The 19,347-nt window shown below is 54.3% G+C and overlaps 1 protein-coding gene across 2 annotated transcripts; it reads left to right on the top strand.

Annotated features, from left to right (window-relative positions):
- The first annotated feature begins 1,338 nt into the window (after positions 1 to 1,338).
- Positions 1,339 to 17,943, top strand: Pank4 (pantothenate kinase 4 (inactive)). 2 transcript variants are annotated; one of them, XM_034502254.2, is made up of 19 exons: positions 1,339 to 1,482; positions 5,953 to 6,035; positions 6,414 to 6,628; positions 6,861 to 7,044; positions 7,318 to 7,410; positions 7,855 to 8,008; positions 8,389 to 8,570; positions 9,175 to 9,256; positions 9,497 to 9,597; positions 11,692 to 11,847; positions 13,332 to 13,444; positions 13,657 to 13,744; positions 14,234 to 14,385; positions 15,187 to 15,242; positions 15,417 to 15,466; positions 15,932 to 16,036; positions 16,505 to 16,605; positions 16,744 to 16,812; positions 17,509 to 17,943. In XM_034502254.2, exons 1-19 carry the CDS (start codon positions 1,359 to 1,361, stop codon positions 17,720 to 17,722), a joined length of 2,322 nt encoding a protein of 773 aa, XP_034358145.1. In that variant the 5' UTR covers positions 1,339 to 1,358; the 3' UTR covers positions 17,723 to 17,943. The 2 variants fall into 2 exon arrangements, with proteins under 2 accessions (XP_034358145.1, XP_076789721.1); XM_076933606.1 differs by lacking the exons at positions 1,339 to 1,482; positions 5,953 to 6,035; positions 6,414 to 6,628; ... (2 more) ...; positions 7,855 to 8,008; positions 8,389 to 8,570 and having other exon boundaries at positions 9,458 to 9,597.
- The last annotated feature ends 1,404 nt before the right edge of the window (positions 17,944 to 19,347 follow it).

Raw genomic sequence — 19,347 nt, 5'->3', positions numbered from 1 at the left:
GTCCAGCTCCCACCTCCCTTAGTTCACCTGCTTAGCTAACTCATCAACGCCCTCCTTCCCACAAGGTGACCGACCAGGCCCAGGGCTGATCCATTCCATTCAAGCCATGAACCCGGTAGGTACCTTCCACTATCTAGGGCAGGGTGTCCGCTTTAAGGCAGGCTATAGCAGGCTGGCCAAGTTCACAGGGCTCTAGAACCACAGCTTCCAGGTGTCTCAAAGGCAAAACCCATGGAGCAAGGAGTGGGAAGGAGCTGGGTGTGTGTGCATGGTCTTCTGAATGGCAAGTCACAGATGTGGCCCCTGCCAGACTTAGATTCTTGCCATTCAGCGGTTCTCATCAAACACCCTGCTGAGGCCCACATCTAGTAAGCAAGGACAGAGAACCTTGTCTACATTTATTTAGCTTACCTCAGGGGCAGCAGAACATCTATGAATGGGGGAGGAGGGAGGCCTGTCCTTGTGGAGTGTCCTTCTAAACACAGGCGAGGCATAGTTCCACTTAGAGGGACTGAAAGTACCGGGTCATCTCACTCTCGGGAGCCCTGCGACCCTGCAGCAGACTCTTCCATTCAGAGTACGCCCATTCTGTTGGCAGGCACATACAAGGCTGCCTCCCCCCTGAATCAATCCAGATGTCTGGCAGCTGAGCCTGTACATTGCCTCAGCCCCGTGCTCCAGGAGACTGGCAAGTCAGTAAGTGACAGCCTGCAGACAGAACCTGAGAGCAGGATAATAAGTTATGTGGTGGGCCTCTTGAAGGACACAGTGCTCTCTCTCAAGGGACTTAAGTCAACAGGAACTCCAGGTCACCTCCACTTTGGAGCCCTGGCCCCTCTTCCAGGCACCCTCTCCTCTTTCCCCCTATACTTTCTGCAGATTGCCATTAAAGTGCGGGATCTGCCTCAGCTGCAGACACGACTCTATCCCATATTCCTTCCCCAAGGCTGGGCACTCCTCGAGTGTGGGGTCCTTAAAATTACTCCCATTAACACGAGAGTTTTAGCACTGAAGGTCCCTCATCTTTGAGAAACCAGGATGGTGGGTCACCCTAGCAGAAATCACAGCAGTTTTGCAGGGCCAACCTCACAGCAGGAGATCTGAAAGCAGGATCCGCAGGTTTAATCCAAGTTAGCATCTTGCCAGCTCAGCGAAAGAACAATATTTCAGAAGCTTCATATCGGTAGTTTGGAGAATAACGGTCCTCTCTTCCACCGTCCTGGCCTCTTGGACACTTGTCTAGGACGGTCGGAGGGGGCGGGGAACTCATTAGCATAATTTATGCACGCGCTCGTTTAGCAGTCAATTATATGCGCATATATTTCCATGGCTGATGAGGCTGGCCGGGCACTTTCAAAATGGCGGAGCGTGGAGCGAGTGGCGGCGGGAGCGGCGGGGACAGTCTGGACAAGAGCATCACGCTGCCCCCCGACGAGATCTTCCGCAACCTGGAGAACGCCAAGCGCTTCGCCATTGATATAGGTAGACACGGACCGGGTACTCGAGAGGGTGGCCAGAGCAGCGGGCGCGGGCGGCCAGCGGGGGCGGCGGGAAGGACGAAGGGCGGGGGCGCGGGCCATGCGCACAGCCTCACGGGTCGCCGCACAGCCTCTTGGGACTAATAGTGTGTGCAGCGACAAGGTGCGGGATCGAGCCGGCTATCGGACTCCAGCTCCCGGTAGGCGCCGCGCGGTTGGAGCGGGGCACGTCGGGCCTCGTAGTCCGCGCAGCGCCGGTGGATTGTGAGGGCTCGGTAGAGGGGCGGGCGGGGCGGGTGCCCTCGGGGGGTCCTAGTCCGCTCAGAATCCCCCGGGATGTGGTTGGCCTTGGCCCCGCGGCGCAGTCCGCCGGAGCTCCAGCTTCCCAGACAGCTATGGAGACGTGGGGCCTGGACACTTGTCGAGCGCTGGGGTGTAAAGCTACTGCCGCCGCTTCCTGGATGCCTTCCTTCCTGCCAGCCCGCTCCAGGCCCACCTTAAATCCCCTTCTTGTGTTGGGCTGCCTCATGCTCACTCACAAGTCCTCGGGGAGGTTCTGTTATCGCCCGGATGTGCAGATGCAGAGACCAGGCACAGAAGAAGGCTAGCTTTCTCCGGGGTCTTTCGATTCGTAGATAGCAGATCCAGGATGGGTGCCAGCCAACCGCCCCCGACCCCCATGCACTCTGCTCTGCATCCTGTTGTTGGGGAGCTTTGCACCCAACTGCTTGCAGGAGTTTTCCCGTGTATCTCTTGATGCCAGTGGGGTCAATGAGGCCCCACACAGCGGAGCAACATCACTGTCTTGGACTTAACTCTGTGAATGGGTGTGCTGCTGGCTCTTAGCCTCCTTGAAAAGCCTGGGTTGTTAAGAGACTGAAGATTCTCTTTACTTCTGGTATATTGAATATGTTCCCTGCCCTCTTGCTTTTTGGGTTGTCTCTCTGACGTGCTCTTCCTTGGGAGGATGAGGAGTGGATGGGAAAGCAAGGATGGCCTTCTGGCCTGTCCTCTGTTCCAGCTTTATCAAGGGCTCAGGAGGATGATGGGGGAGTAGGCACCAGCCAAGATTCTAGTAACACCTGAGATAGCTTTGTGACTGGCTGTATATTGGGCTAGAAGTGATGAGCTTGCAGCCCCACCAGAGAGGACTGTCCACAGCCAGACCTCTCCAAAGGCCCCAAGGCAGTTGTCCCAGGATTCTGAAACCTTCACTCCAGGGCTAGGTTTTGTGCTTTGCCCTGTCGTCTTACAGTTGTTCGTTGGGAAGGAGGCAGAATTAAATAACTATGTCTGGAAAGCAGTTGAAAATGAATTCAAAACATCATCAGACAGTTGAGAAAATAGGGTTCACCTCGGATAATCTATGTGGCACTCAGAGACTATCTAGCCCCAGCCATAAAGCATAAAGCTGTAGTGGAGTGGTGCCCTCAAGTTGAAGGCCTGAGGCCAGACATGGGATCCCTTGACTGAAGGACATTACGGGGGATGTTTACTGCGGGGGATGTCAGTGTTGGGTTTTGCTTACTTCAGTCTGGGTCCTGGATCTGAGCTTGGGAGGACATGCGTTCCTGAGAACAGATCTTTTTTCTTTTGTTCTTTTTTCCTTCCTTCCTTCCTTTCTTTCTTTTTTTTTTTCCTGCAACTGATGGGATATCACAGCTCAGGATGGGGTTGACAGTTCAGGCACCTACAAAACATGCTTGTCGCCATGTTGTTTAAAAACAGACTTCTCCTGTTTCCTCTTTCCTCACTGTGTCCCTGGATCCAGGACGCCTCAGCTGTTCTGTGTTCTTGGCGAGCCCTTTTCCTTTCTTGGATGGGGACACTGATGTCAGCTGGGTTGATTCACTTCTGGAAACCCAGGCAGGAAGAGACTCCAGGGTAGTAAATTCGAGGCCCTTCCTGGTGCTGTGGCATATGTGTGAAAGTCAGGGGACAACTTGGTGGGATTCTCTCCTTCCACCGTGTGTGTCCTGGGGATCAAACTCCAGACAGCAAGCACCTTTACTCCCTGATCCATCTCAGAGACTTTCCTATGATTTCTGATGAACTGCTTAAAGTACATCTCTGTCCGTTTGCACAGTGTTGTCTTTTAGGAAACAGAGCGTCCTCAGAGTGAGTTTTACACAAGCACTTAGAATCAGACAAGCCTGAGGACAGGCTGGGATTGGGGGCAGGAAAGAGAGATCAAGAGGCTTAGGATTATGGCCAAGGATGAGATTAAGCTCATGATACACTCACTAAACCAAAAATGGGCCTCTCTGTGCTCTGCTTGGACAGGACAGACTGCATTGTGTCAGTTCCACTGAGGGGAGAACCCTGGCCTCCATGCACCCTGGTCCTGCACGCTCTCCTGTATTTCCTCAAAGCCAACACTTGCAGATAACTTAGCCGTTTTACTCTGCCACTGATAAACCTTTGCCTGGTCAGGCCTCTGAGGGAATGCAGCAGCAGTGGGTTACGGGCATTCCCATTTTCCCCATGTGTCACCTGGGGGCCCATGAGTCTGCAATTGCAACTACAAACTGGAAGGTGTCTTTTCTGCCTGCAGAGGCTTGTCTTTGGACCTTCCTTCTGTGGAACTCTGGGCAACTCTCCCTGGAGTGTGTGGCTCAAGTGGACAGAGGGCCTCTGCTTTTTTTGGAGCCCAGAGAAGGCCGCTGTGCAGTATTCCATGGTGACAGGGCTCTGTGAAGATGTTGAGAACCTGTCTGACTCCAGGTGTGGAGTCACCTTTAATCCCAGCACTTGGGAGGCAGAAGCAGATGGAGCTCCAGAGGATCAAGACCAGCTCAGTTTACATAACGAGACCCGAAGGAAATGAATAAGCAGTTAAAACAAACAAACAAAACAAAACACAAAAACACTGACCATTCTTTAAGAGGACTCTCATTCAATTCCTAGCATCTATGTGGTGGCCAACAACCACCTGTAACTCCATTTACAAGGGAAACTGACGCCCTCTTCTGGCCTCCTCAGACACTGCATGGACGTGGTGCTCAGGCATTTATTTAGGCAAGACATCCATACACTTGACATAAAAATAAAACCTCAAAAAAATGTAAAAAAAAGATATAAAAATGAAAAAATTTAGACCAGCAAACAAAAGTGCCTGGGGCCCATGAAGGCCGTTGACTTCCCTCCCTTGCCTACTTGTGGGTCTTGGGGTGCTCCATCAGCTCAAAGTCCTGGAGACTGGGGCCGTTCCTGACCCTCAGTCCCTGTAGGTAAGCCCTCCCTGCTGACCCTGTGCATCTCAAAGACGCCATGTGTTACCCACCCTGGCCTGTTAAGACGAGAGGTCAGGTGTGGACGGGTCTGCTTATCTGGGACCCGCATGGGCAGACACGTGAATACCACTTAGCTACATCTCAGCCTTCTTTTTGTAGTATATTTTTAACTCCTCATACCGGGGATATTTCCCCTCATGTTCCCCGCTTGTGCCCCTTCCTCCCCTCATATTACGTCTCCTCTCTTGTCGCGTGTGCACACACACGTGGCTTTACATGCCTGCATGAAATCCAGGAATCACAAATAAGAGGGATGTGCACTCGTCTTTCTGAGACTGGCTCGGTTCACTGAATCTGATCATCTCCACTTGTTTTCCCCTGTTCTTGTAAATGACACGATGACGTCATTCTTTTTATGACTGGAAGAAAACATTCCACATGAAAGTAGACCACACATCCTCTGCCTTCAGCCCACACTATGTTTTATTGTGAGACAGGGTCTCAATAAGTTGCCTGGGCTGGCCTTGAACTTGTGATCCTCCTGCCTCTGCCTCTTCCTCCGCCTCCCAGTTAGCTGGGGTTACTGGTTGGCTGTTCCTCCAGGCCTGGCTCTGGAGCTGCGTGTGTAGAGAGGGGTGGTTCACTTCAGGCCGTTCCTCAGACCTTCCCAGTTCTTATCTCTAACTGGCCTGGAGCTTTACCAAGTAGGTTAGACTAGCTGGCCAGTGAGCCCTAGGAGTTTGTCTGTTTTGTCCTCCCATTTTGTGATTGCTGGGGTTATACGCACATACTGCCATCCTATGGGTTCTGAGCATCTGAGCCCAGCCCCTCATGGTGGCAGAACTAATGCTTTATCAAGGGAGCCTCTCCTCAGCTCTTGAAAACTATATTTCTTTAAAACTGGAGACAGCTAAGTGCACTCCGAGGCAGGCTGGCTCTGGCTCTGCTTCAGGGCTTTGTGAGCATGGGGAGGGAAGCCTTGAACTCAGATTAATTAAGAACCTGAGGTAGGCACAGGACCTGTGAAGAAAAAAAAGTTCCCATAGTGATTGGTACCCTCTCCTCTCATCTGTGACGTCGAGTTCAGGAAGCACGAAGCACCTGACCCACAGACTCGAGTGTTGAAGGAAGAGGCTGTTGAAACATCAGGGTACCTCCCGAGAGCTTAGAGGAAGGAGGAGGATCTTGGGGTCTCCATTGCATGTTCTGAACTTTGTGTGGTTTTTGTCTTCTCCTTGTAGGAGGGTCATTGACCAAGCTGGCCTACTATTCCACCGTGCAGCACAAAGTGGCCAAAGTGAGGTCCTTTGACCACCCGGGAAAGGTAAGCCCGGCGCGGTAGGTAGGCAGGTACATCAGTGGAGCTAGACAGGGTGGTTGCTTCCTTCCAGCCTTGGACTTTATATTGTCATTTTTGTTTGTTGTCCCCTGCTGTTTACATATGTTAACACTATGATCTTGGAGTTGATTGCTCTTCCCTGACTCCTTATGAGGTGTCCTTTCCTACCCTTTGTGGGAATGTCTCCTCATCCCCTGCTCCTTGTCTGAGGGTACCCAGGCCTCTTTCCTCTCTCTGTTGTCTGTGCTTGGCCCAAGGCAACATCAGGTATTTTGTGTGTCACAGTTGAGTAAATGCCTGATGTGCTGGGGCACGGTGCTTGAGGCTATCCTCGCCTCTTGAAGACTTCTTAACTCTTTCTAGGATGTGGAACAGGACCATGAGCCGCCCTATGAGATCTCGGTTCAGGAGGAGATCACAGCTCGCCTGCATTTCATCAAGTTTGAGAACACCTACATGGAAGCCTGCCTGGACTTTATCAGAGACCACCTAGTCAACACTGAGACTAAGGTCATCCAGGCCACTGGGGGTGGAGCCTACAAGTTCAAGGACCTCATTGAGGAGAAGCTGCGTCTGAAGTGAGTAGGGACCTTACCTGTGGTGCCTGCAGTGTGGTGGGGGGGGGGGCCCTGAACTTCGGTGCTGAGTGTGGGTGCTGCCTTGGTGGCCTTGCTGGCTGCAAACCTGTCAAGAACGGAAGCTGATGCTTCACCATGCTGGAGACCTCGTAGACACAGTCTGGCTGCTCTGTTCCTCCTCCTCGCAAGTGCACCTTGGTTAATTCCTGTGACGAGGTTCCTTCATTTCCAGGGTGGACAAAGAGGATGTAATGACCTGCTTGATTAAGGGGTGCAACTTCGTGCTGAAGAACATCCCACACGAGGCCTTCATGTACCAGAAAGACTCAGACCCAGAGTTTCGATTTCAGACAAATCACCCCAACATCTTCCCCTACCTTCTAGTCAACATTGGCTCTGGCGTCTCCATCGTGAAGGTGAGAGTCCACAGAGTGACAGCTGAATGGTCAGCTCCTGCCAGCTGTGTGCGTGCTGTGTCTCAGCTGTCACTGGGCATGGGCACAGGTGTGACCCTTCATAGAGCTGTCGGTGGCATGATAGTTGAGTGCCTACCCCTTGCATCAGTGCCACCCAGAGTTCACTTGGAAGAGTATGGCAGAAACTCTTGGGGAAGGGCATAGCAGCCCTGACCCCAGCATCCTAGCAGCCTATGTGGTCTGCAGCCCAGTGCATGCCCTCCTCTTCCTCAGGTGGAGACAGAGGACCGATTCGAATGGATTGGTGGAAGCTCCATTGGAGGAGGCACCTTCTGGGGGCTTGGGGCGCTGCTCACCAAAACAAAGGTATTCCCTGCAGAACGTCGACCCTGTGGCCCTTAGAACGTCCTTGGTAATGTCTGCAGAAGCCACTCCTGACTGTAGGGAGAGGTCTTGGATCCCCATGACTGAGTGGTTTACACTCTGAAGGGCAAGGGCTTTGAACTGCCGGAGCTCTGCCAGCCCAGTGGTCTAGCATCCCGCTTGCCAGGCCCTGCTCTTGCCCCGTGTGCTGAGGGAGGGCCAGTCACACCTGACTGGACCTGCTCCTCTCTGCTGTCCAGGGTTGTGAGAATCCCCTGGCTGCAGCCCTCACCGCCCTGCTCTGCCCTGCTCTGCTAAGCCCCTCACCACCCTGCCCTGCTCTGCCCTGCTCTGCTGAGGCCCTCACCACCCTGCCCTGCTCTGCCCTGCTCTGCCCTGCTCTGCTGAGGCCCTCACCGCCCTGCCCTGCTCTGCTCTGCTCCACAGAAGTTTGATGAATTGCTGCAGCTGGCTTCCAGAGGCCGGCATGCCAACGTTGACATGCTGGTCCAGGACATCTATGGTGGCGCCCACCAGACCCTGGGGCTGAGTGGCAATCTCATCGCGAGCAGTTTTGGGAAGTCAGCCACTGCTGACAGAGGTACCTGCTGGGATCTGCCCTTCATGACCCGGCCACAGCCAGCTTCAGTGCCCAGGACATCACTCTGCCCGCCAGTGTGGAGAGACAGATCTCACAGATCCCTTGAGACTGCTGTTGTTGGGCCTCCAGGGCTCACCTTCCCAGAATCCTGCTTTAGCTCATTAGAGTATTGCCAGATGCTACCTTAGCCTCTGTCTCCAAGAAAATACAAGCTAGGAAGAGCAGTTAGGATATTTGTTTTCTCTTGAAAATGGAGCCTCGTTCATTCAGGCTGGAGTCACATCCCAGAGCTCTGCTCCCGCCCCCTCCTACCCTGCAGCTGTCTGTCACCCGGTGACACTGACTGCACACCCTGGGTTCTGTTTTCCTTCCCCTCTCAGAGTTCTCCAAAGAAGACATGGCCAAGAGCCTGCTGCACATGATCAGCAATGACATCGGACAGCTCGCCTGTCTCTACGCCAAGCTTCATGGCTTAGACAGGGTCTACTTTGGGGGCTTCTTCATCCGGGGTCACCCTGTGACCATGCGCACCATCACCTACAGCATCAACTTCTTCTCCAAGGTGACTGCAGCTCATTCCCTGTCCCTGTGCTGGTGTGGGCTCAGCTCATCCTAGTTGCTCCAGTGCACCCCTGAAAGTCTCCCAAAATGGCAGCATGCTGACCAGAACTCACTTCATACCCAAGGGGCACATTGCAAGGCTCTGAGCTAGGGCACAGTCACAATTCCTTGCCAGCAGGCTCCTTGGGAAGCTAAGTCTCCACAGGCCGATGGCCCTGCCACCCACCCAGACCTTCTGGTCAGCTGCACCTTCCTCCTGGCCAGTTTGGTATTCCGTGCATTGACTGTAAGCCTGTTACAATGAAGGGCAATCAGGGACCGTCCTTTAGTGAGGGAACCTCGCGCGGGTCTGTGGTATCTGGGCCAGCAGAGTGCTATAAATTGGCACTCAGGAATAGGCAGTAACAAGCTCAAGGCAGCCTTGTGGAGTTTGTCTTCTTGTCAGGTTCCACAGCCTGTAGGCTAGCCTGTGGCATGCAGGTGCCATCTGTTGGCAGGGTATCTGTCAGGTAGCCTTGAAGAAGCTGGTGCACTAGTGTGGTGGGTCCACAGTGGATCTGACTGGACACTGACCCGTTATCTGTGGGCTTGTTGGGCTGGGACAGGGTGAAGTCCAGGCACTCTTCCTGAGACATGAAGGCTACCTGGGGGCCATCGGGGCGTTTCTAAAAGGAGCGGAGCAAGACAGTGAGTAGAGTCACCGCAGTGAGCGGTGGCTGGCTGTGCAGGACATGGTCTGTGCCCCTGGCTGGGCATCTGGGTGGGAGAGCGGGGAGCAGGGGGTGGGGCGTGAGGCTTGAGGAAGCCACAGAAAGGGGTCATCCGTAGCGTGTAAATAGACCAATGATTTTATCCCTTTTCCTCCTCTACTTTCCCCGTTGAATCAAGGGCGAGGCTGACACGGTGACCGGCTTCTCGTTTTTCCAGATCCTAACCAGTACAGCTGGGGTGAGAACTACGCAGCCAGCTCCGGGCTGATGAGCACGTCGCCCGAGCTGTGCCCGACACAGCGGGCAAGGAGCGGCACAGTGAGTAGCAGGCCCTTCCGGAGCAGCCTGCCCAGCCGTCTCCGCTGTGGCCTCTCACCACACAGGCTGGTTTTGTGTTGACGACAAGTTAGACTTGAGGGCAGGAGGCATGGAGGCTTCCAGAGCCCGAGAGGCCTGGTGTCCGGGCAGAGCACTGAGCTGGCAGCTGCCGCGATGTCTGCGGCAGAAGCGAAGAAGAGTAGGCCTGCCTTTGTCCGAGCTGGCTGCCAGCAGCTTTCTTTGAGTATCTTGGGAAGTCTGCTCTCCCTGAAATGTTCTAGATCCATTCTTCATGTCTCCACGTAGCATGAAATCCATTGTGACTGCAGACATTGGGCTCACCTGGCCAGAGGCAGGCTGATGACTGTGGAGCTGGTAGGTTAGGAGACTCCTTGGTGAGAGCTCCTGCCAGGCATGTGCAGGTCAGATGCCACCATAGTGTAGTAGCCATTGTGTCAGCTGTTTGGCTGTGTGGCAATTGGCTACGGAGCTTTTGTAACTCAGACACCATATACGTCTGGGGAAGAGCAGTTGGAGTAAAAGGCAGGAAGTAAGCCACCACCCTCGGACAAGGTGGCGGCCCCAGCATCCCTTGATGGTGAGCCTGGGCCTCTCCAGCGAGAGTGCTCTGTGCACCCTGTGCATTTGTCTGTGGGCCAGGCCGGGCAGGGAACAGCTGCTCTGAAATGGGCATCTCCCACCCTTGGTTCTTAATTCAAGTGGCCGTGCTGAGGCCCGCCACATGGATCCCGAGATGAGGGGAGACAACAGCAAGCAAAGTTGTCCTTCTGTCCGTCCTGGAAGGTGACTCATGCTTCCCTCAGTAGAACATGGTAGGGTGAGTGGCACTTGCCCAGCTGTGTCCCACACCTTGGGGCCTGCAGAGCCTCTGCTGGGATAGTGTGTCACAGAGACACAGCTGACGTGCAGGTGCTGAGCAGTCACTAGAGGCCTACATGTAGTGCCAAGAGAGACAGAAGTAAGGCTTGAGATCTCTGTCAGGAAAGCCAGTGGCAGGACCTGCAGAGTGAGAAACTTGGTAGCGCAGTAACTAGTGACGTGAAGCTGGGGAGCCATGTGGTCTTGTGCGCAGAGGGCACTGAGGCTGGGGTGCTCAGAATGAGTCAGTGGTTAATGTAGGTAACCCCTGCCCGTTTCTGGTCAGCTTGGGAAGTTCTCAGACCTTTCTCGCTAACCTTGCCACCTGTATGTGTTACCAGGGTTTGCAAGCATTTACCCCTGTAGCTCTGTCCAAGCTCTGAGTCTTGACCCAGAGTTCGTGTTCAGTCATTGTGGTCGAAACCCCCAGGCTGAAGGGGCTTGAGTTCAGGAGTGTGGTGTGGCTGGTCGACACTTGAGGTCAAGAACAGGTGGCCTTGGAGCAGAGGTCACTCGTCTCTGGGCCGGGAGCTGCTGCTGGTCACAGACAGCATGGCTCACCTCACTGCTGTGCACACGCTGTTTCAGCCGCTTTCAACTCAAGATAGAAAGTGCCAGCGGGGCGAGCTGTGGCTCCAGAACACGCGTGGCTTGGCACCAGTGGCTCTGCGGTCCATGGGGCTGCCTAAGTATCTGGTCTTCCTGATCATGTCTCAGGCAGTGTATGAGGAACAGCCCTGCAGTGCTTTGCAGACAGCACATCAGCTGGACAAGACAGGCCAGGGCATGTACCAGCAGCGAGCCTGCCAGAGCCTGCCAGAGCCTGCCAGAGCCTGCCAGAGCCTGCCAGAGCCTGCCAGAGCTCGGGCAGATGAGATTGAGAGCCAGAGGCTGTTAGGACCCAACACCGTTGAGAACCAGAGATAGAACTCAGGCTGAGTGCTGGGAGGGGATCAGCATGAGCTGGTGTCCGAGCAGCCAGGGCCAGCTTAGGAACCGCAGGCTGCCGTGGGATTAAGGGACAGTTAAGGGGCAGTGGTTCACGGAGCAGTGGGAGTTGATCTGAAGCTTTCAAGAGTAGACCCACTCCACAGCCAAGCTGTGGGCTGAATCCGGGAAGTCTGGCTGGTGCTGCAGGAAGGCAGGTAGAGCTTACGTCAGGGTTGTGACCTTTCTGACAGCAGCCTCTTCATTGTCCTCTTCTTGTCCTCCTAGTTTGACCTGCTGGAAATGGACCGACTGGAGAGGCCCCTGGTCAATCTGCCCCTCCTCCTGGACCCATCCTCCTATGTGCCTGACACAGTAGACCTCACTGATGATGCTCTGGCCCGTCAGTACTGGCTCACGTGCTTTGAGGAGGCCTTGGATGGGGTGAGGCTCCAGGACACAGCAAGTGCAGACTGTGTGGTCTCCCAGCGCCTGGGCTGCTCCTGAGCTCAGCTGGCTCCATACATACGAGGGGCAACAGGGAAAAGAAGGCGAGAGGGCAGGGACATTCTCCAGAAGTCACGTGGTCTTAGTAAGGAAAGAGTATGCCTGTCTCTGACAGGGTGTGTAGGGTAAGGGCGTGACGTTGTGACACAGCCTCTTCAGAGCAGCCGAGTCTTTACTGTTTACATCTTTCCAACAGGGAAGCTGTCACACGGGCCTTCTTGCTTTTGGCATTTTTTTTGGAGAAAGTGTTTTACTCTTTAGCCTTGCCTCAAACTCAAGATCCTTCTGCCTCAGCCTGCTGAGTGCTGGGATTATAACAGCCTACACTACCACACCAAGTGTCTGTTGTGATTCTGATGCGAATAGGATTGTGTGTTGCAAAACAGGATTTGTAGCACCGTTTCTTTGTCCGTTTTTTTCTGTCTGTGTGTCAGAATCTGACAAACAGTGGGAAGACCCTGTAGCAATGCAGGGCACACAGCAAAGCTGCCCACTCTGTGGCAACCAGGAGCAGAGAGAGAGAGAGATTGGAAGGGGCCAAAACAAGAGTTACCCTTCAAGGCTGATGTGGTGGCACACGCCTTTGCTCCCAGTACTCAGGAGGCAGAGGTAGGCAGATCTCAGTGAGTCTGAGGCCAGTCTTGTCTACATAGGGAGTTCAAAGCCAACCAGGGCTACATAGTAAGATCCTATCTCAGGACACACACATACACAGAGTCTCTCCCCTCCCTCCCTCGCCCCCACCCCCCTCAAGCAGGGCAAGCCCTAGTGGCTTTTTCCTCAGCCAGGCCCCACCTACTTCACAGTGGTCTTAACAGTTTGAGTCAGTCAGTGAAGAGCTCACCTTCCGAAGGCTGAGTATTCCTTGCATCGGGGACCAAGCCTTCAACACACGGGCTTTTGGGGGAGCACTTCACATTCAAACCATACGCCTCCTTGTGCATTTTCTACCTTTTCCAATGCTAGCACTGTGTGTAGAGTGGTAGTGCCAGCTTCTGGGAGGTGTTGGGGCAGGGCTATATCAGCTAAACCTTGAGCTCGGGCAGGCTCAAAGGTTCTTGCCACAGTAGGAATTCCCAGCCTTCTTTGAGACATCTGGGTATGTGACCAGTAAGGGATACAGCAGCTCCTCTGGAATAAATGAGAGCCGTAGTCCTTGTAGCTGCCGGTGAAGCCCCATGGTCTCTGTCTCCAAAGCAGCAGCAGGATGCTAGGCCAGGGTGGTGTCTTTAAAAGCTGCAGTACTAGACAAACAGCACTGTCACCACTACTGTGGTTCTAGCAGTGCAAGTGTGCCCCAGCACAGCTGGGCAAACCCCACCAGCCCGTGCTGCCCTCGGCTCATGCCTGCCCTCAGTCTGTGCTGCCCTCAGCCCATGCTGCCTCTGGCAGAGCTTACTTGACCTCTCTGCTGTTGGCAGGTGGTGAAGCGAGCTGTGGCCAGCCAGCCAGAATCCATGGACGCAGCTGAGAGGGCAGAGAAGTTCCGTCAGAAGTACTGGGGCAAACTGCAGACCCTGCGACACCAGCCCTTGTGAGTCCTGTGACCCCAGGCCAGCCACTCACTGCCTGTGGCCACTGAGGAAGGGTTCCCTTCTTGGCACAGGGACCTCAACTGGCCTGGTGGGAGCATGAAGCCCATGTAGCATGGTCCTTTCTGGCAGTGTACAGGGGTCTCGCTGGGCTATCCTGGGCTTTGTGAGACCTGTCGTCTTCAGCCATACTCCATCCTGGTTTTGTTCCCAGTGCTTATGGGACGCTGACTGTGCGCAGCCTGTTGGACACAAGAGAACACTGTTTAAATGAGTTCAACTTCCCAGATCCCTACTCCAAGGTGAGCCACACTGGCTAGTTCTTGGTGCACAGCTCTACTCCAGGAGCTGGAGTGCAGCCACTGTAGCCCCATGTGTTAGCACTCCTCCGTCCCTCTGGCCAGGAGCCGTGGGCCCCTTCTTTCCCTGCTGTCAGCCATCTTGTCCCTTCCTCACCTGCCTATACACAGTGGCCTCTAAGGGGTTGTACCCAGTGCCCTCCTGACTCCACTTAATCTTGTGGGCCAAAGGCCTCCCTGTTTCACCCAACACCAGGTAGACCTGAAGACCTCCTGTGTCAGTAAGTAGCCTGGTACTCAGCCCTGAGCGGCACCTCTCAGGAGCATGGCAGCAAGTGTCCCCTTCTCCCTGGTTAGTTAGTGTTTGCAGTCTTCAGTGAGCCTCCTTCATCTGCCACCCTGCAGAGACCTCCTTAGAGGGTCTGAGGAGTGGTGTGGACCCACCTTCAGAGTGAGCTCCAATAAAGCAATGCCTGTGTGTCTTTCCCACAGGTGAAGCAGAAAGAAAATGGCCTTGCGCTGAAGTGCTTTCAGAATGTGACACGCTCGCTGGACTCACTAGGCTGGGAGGAGCGGCAGCTGGCCCTGGTGAAGGGGCTGTTAGCTGGGAATGTCTTTGACTGGGGAGCCAAGGCCGTGTCTGAGTAGGTGTCTGAGGTCTGCACACATGCTCCTTCTCCCTCTGAGATGGCTTAGAACTGGCTGTTCTGTGACAGAAGCATATGCCATTCTGCCACCAGGCTGTCTAGACCCAGAGCCACTTGTTCTGGGTCGGTTGGTCCTACTTTGACCGTGATGGGCAAAAGCACAAAGTCATAGGTCTTTGTGCTGCTGGAGATGTGGCAGGCACATGTCACTATGAGGTTGATTTGTGGTTTAGGGCTGACATTTTCAGGGTAAAAGTCCAAATTCATAGTGTCTAAATACAGCAGGGATTGATGCTATTTGGTGTCTGATATAACCAAGGTGCTTTGCAAAGGCAGCGGCACCTGCTGAACACTGGGACAAGCGTGTTTCTAAGGAGCATTGAGGGTCCTCTCCTGGAGCAACTGTAGAGTCGTTGTCTCCATGGCGACTCACCCGAGGCCCCAGCCTCATTGAGTGACCATGCTACTTGACTAGTGTCCAAGCACATTGCAAAGGAGTCTCCACTCTCCTGCCTTGCCCTCATTCCAGCCACCACTTGAGGTGCAGACCCCAGTGTGTGGTGGCCAGTCATAGAAGGAGCTAGCTCCACCCCCCTGAGCAGGTCTGAGCTTTTACACTATACTGAGAGGGTTTGTTCCTGTCCGCAGTGAGCTCTGCCTTGATTAGTGCTGGGTCTCAGTGGAGGTATGGCCAGTTTAGCACAGTGTAGCTGGGAGATGCCTTGCCATGGGGAGGAATGGGGAGGTTGGACTTCATTTGTGGTTTTTTGCTTTGTTTCAATTTTCTCATTTCTACAGTGTGCTGGAATCGGACCCCCAGTTTGGGTTTGAAGAAGCAAAGAGAAAACTGCAAGGTATGGACACTGTGCTCTTTGGTGCCCTGTCTGGCTCTGTAGAAGTGAAGCAGCAGGACAGGGCAGTTCCTGTTTGTGTGTAACCGTGTGGGCTCAGGATGAGAAAGCCTTGTTGTAACAAGCCCTTGACACTATACCTCAGTGTCCCTGACTAGAGTTCCTGTCTCCTCACAGAACGGCCCTGGCTTGTGGATTCCTACACCGAGTGGCTCCAGAGGTTAAAGGTATGTAAGGTGCTTCGCTTCTGCCCTTAGGGGTTGGAGCACAGAGTCTGGACCTAGCCAGAGAGGGTGGCCACCAAAGGCATTGGGCTTACGGTGGCATGGGTGTGGCCTGGGACACAGGTATAAGCCTATAGCCCACCACTTAGAACTTACAAGCCACCAGCTGAGAATCTAATATCAGAAATTCCCATTCCCAGGGTCAGGTGTGACTCAGTAAAAAGAACAGATGGTCATTTGGTGTGCATGAGGTTCTGGGTTCCATCCCCAGCCCCTGCATGACCTGCAGTGACCACTGGCTGGGTCATCTAGCCATGGGACCAACTGCCCTGTTGCCGTTGCCTCCCACGCTCTGAGAGCCTGTGGCTGGACCCGGCCCCCACAGGGAGTTGGGGTATAGAGTGCAGTGGAGTGTGAAACGCTTGAATGCACCTGTTCCCAACTGAACATCCTGGTTTTGTCTTACAGGGACCCCCTCATAAATGTGCCTTAATTTTCGCAGATAACAGTGGAATAGACATCATTTTGGGAGTCTTCCCCTTTGTCAGGGAGCTACTCTTTAGAGGGACAGAGGTGAGTGAAGAGGCTGGGTGGGCGGGACCCTTCCCCTGGGCTTCTCCGCTGCTGGTGGGGTTGGCGTTGCTGTGGGCTTCTGGCGGTGGTCAGAGCTCCTACATTTGTGGCAGGTGAGTGCAGGTGAGGCCAAGGAGCACCTGGGCCTGTTGGGTGTGGGCTGTAGCTTAAGGCCTGGGTTCTCTGCTTCCTGTTTCCTGGAAAGGCATTTACCAGAAACTTGGGAATACATGAGAGGTTATCCTGACCCAGGAGGCAGGCTGAGGATGGGATGGATGGGAGGCAATAAAGCACCTTCTGAGCACAGCCCTGCCTCTCTCTCAGAAGCCACAGAGCCCTGAGATTGTTTGGGGCCCTGCTGCCCAGCAGTTGGCTGCTGCTTGGAGCTGCTGGGCCAGCTGTGGTGAGCTTGGGCCACATCAGTACCAGCCCAGGTTCTAAAGAGCTGCTGCTCCTCCCCCACCATAGGTCATCTTGGCATGCAACTCAGGCCCTGCCCTGAACGATGTGACCTACAGTGAGTCTCTCATTGTGGCAGAACGCATTGCAGCCATGGACCCCATTATCTGGTAGGTTCTGGCTACCCCTGTTGAGCCAGGCAGGGGGTGGGCCTAACCGGTACTGGGAGACAGATATGCAAAGGATTCCTGAGGAGGGGTCAGTGTCAAAGGGCCTTGACTGGGCCCTGACCACATGCTTTTCTACAGCACTGCGCTCAGAGAAGATAGGCTACTGCTGGTGCAGACCGGTTCCAGCTCCCCATGCCTAGATCTCAGGTAACCAGCCTGCCTTCCTCCTGCTCTTCTAGGCACCAAAACCAGTCATGCTGCTGCTTGCCCTAAGTATGACCCATGTAGCCACGTCTTCCTGTGGCCTGTATGGCTGATGGGCAACTGACCCAGGCTCCCTGCTACAGGACCATCCGGTAGCAAGGAGCTATCCTATTATTCCATGGGCATTGACTCATTTATTTACTCTGTGTGTGTGTTTGTGTGTGTGTGTGTGTGTGTGTACTCTGTGTGTGTGCGTGCACGCGCGCACACTCTCTCGCACCACAGCTTGTTTAGAGCTCAGACAACAACTTGCAGGGGTTGGTTTTGCCTTTTACCCTGTGGGTGCTATGGACCAAACTCAAGTCATCAGCCTGGGTAGGAAAGTGCCTAAGCCCATTGAGCCATCTTGCTGGCCTCCCCTTCATTCAGTGCTTTCTGCAGAGATGCACTGAATGAAGGGGTATGTCCGAAATGAGAGCATCAGGAAAGCAGGTGGTGCTGGAAGTGGAGTTCCTGGCCAGTAGGGGGAAACCACTGCTGGGAGTCTGGGTTTGGGCATGCCTCCTCAGTCAGAGAGGCGCTGGGGAAAGGTCCCCGTTTTCTTGTTGGTCACCACCTCCAAGGGAGCAGGTTGGTGTCCACCAAGGTTTGCTTAGTGCAGTCCCCTGCCCAACCTTGGTGCCACCTTCTTCCCTGAAGCCGCCTAGACAAGGGACTGGCCGTGCTGGTGCGAGAGCGTGGTGCAGACCTGGTGGTCATCGAGGGAATGGGCCGTGCCATACACACCAACTACCACGCCCTGCTGCGCTGCGAGAGCCTGAAGCTGGCAGTGGTGAAGAACGCCTGGCTGGCCGAGCGGCTGGGCGGCCAGCTCTTCAGCGTCATCTTCAAATACGAGGTTCCCACCAAGTGAGACACCCACCCCACCACATGTGTCTGCGTGTGCCTCCTGAGGAATGTGATTACGGAGGAACCTGTGCTCACACCGGAGAATTGACTGACAGTGCGCGTGCCAGGGCCACCCAACCCAGCATTTGTCCTGCGGGACACTAGTGTTGGAATGTATTTAACTGTTAAATAATCTTTTATATATATATATATACATATATATATAAATATATAAATACACATGTATTCACCTGGTGGGAAGCAGTGCCTGGCACAGGAGGTCTCCCAGAGACCAGATCCATTTTCTCTGCGGCCGAGAAGATGCCCACAGCCCCAAGTGGACTATGGCTGCCCCAGCTGACTACCCGAGTCTCCTCTGGAGCTAAGTCAGTGCTAAACTTCCAATACTGTTGCAGCCCCTCCTTGGGTCCCAGTGTTTTCTCTCGGTCCTGCCTCTTGACTTAGAAAGAGCAAACATCAGTCTGTGTGCTGAGCCAGCTCCCACCCCGGTGTAGCACAGGCTACTAAACAGCACTTGTGTCTGGAGCTGGAAGAGAGGAGCTGGACCCTGGAGGACCTTCAAGGGCTCTTGGAGGGTGCTACATGGGTTTTGTTGCTGTGGCTTTGATTCCAGTCCCCAGGGCTTAGCATCTATGTGCTATGTGCTGTGAGCTGCCTCAGGTATACCCAAGGCTCTTAGGCTCCTTCCCTAACTGACATGTCTCCCAGGGATGGATGGGTATATATGTACAGCTGTGCATTGAGAGTGTGTGGTGGAACCACGCGGTTAGGCATGGTTCACAGGACTGCACAGGTACAGGGGTAGGAGCCTTGGGCTCCAGCTCCCAAACAATAGGGCTTTGTTCTTGGTGCCTGGGTCCAACGCCAGCTCCATTGGGTCCCACCTAGTGGGCAGCGAAAAGCACAGCCAGATGCCAGCAGTGTGCCTTTCATACTGTACCAGCCAGTTAGAAGTGCCTATAGACAGAATTGAGGCCTAGCCCTCTCACAGATGGGCACCAGGGGGCGGCAGCACCACACTAAATAACATTCTTGGGTACTGCAGTCTTTGAGTCCAGGGCCCGTTTACCCATCTTCCAGCCCAGCCTAGGGGCCTCAAATCATCACCTTGGGTAGCAGTAGACCCCATGCCAAGGATCTAATATCAGAGGTCCCCATCTGCAGACTGGGTGGAGCATGCTCCCTGGTCTTCAGCTCAGATGAGGAAGCCCTCCCTGCTTGAGTAGGCTTCCTGCCTTTCTGAGATTCCAGGCAGGCAGGCAGGCAGGCAGGCAGGCAGGCAGGCACAGCTGGGTCTTGGAACTGTCCAAACTGGGAAGATGAGCTAGTTTCCACCCCTAGCCCTGGTTTAAGGTGACTACAGGCCCACCCTGGGCAGGGTCACAATGGCCCGAGTCTCCCGTTTGCCTTAGTGGGGCCCTCAGAAGAGAAGAGATAAGCAAAAGGTGGTAAAAGGCTGTGGTCCTAAGTTATGTGTGCCTAGCACATCCTTCCCCGGGGCTGCCTGTGTCCCACCTTAGCTGCCTTTATTCTCAGGAGGGGACCAGCCTACAGCCATTTACCACATCCACCAACAATCCCAACCTGCAACTTCCATCCCTTTCTTAGCCAGAGCAGAAGGATCACTGT

This window comes from Arvicanthis niloticus, chromosome 5, assembly GCF_011762505.2.
Source record: "Arvicanthis niloticus isolate mArvNil1 chromosome 5, mArvNil1.pat.X, whole genome shotgun sequence".
Lineage (NCBI taxonomy): Eukaryota > Metazoa > Chordata > Mammalia > Rodentia > Muridae > Arvicanthis > Arvicanthis niloticus.
This window is presented reverse-complemented; position numbering and strand designations above follow the sequence as displayed.

Bases quoted from the DNA above. Each gene is read 5' to 3' on its own strand.
- Pank4 (XM_034502254.2), top strand. From the start codon at position 1,359: ATGGCGGAGCGTGGAGCGAGTGGCGGCGGGAGCGGCGGGGACAGTCTG. The intron at 8,009-8,388 runs GTACCTGCTGGG...TTCCCCTCTCAG, and splicing joins GTCAGCCACTGCTGACAGAG to AGTTCTCCAAAGAAGACATG. The intron at 9,598-11,691 runs GTGAGTAGCAGG...TTGTCCTCCTAG, and splicing joins AGCGGGCAAGGAGCGGCACA to TTTGACCTGCTGGAAATGGA.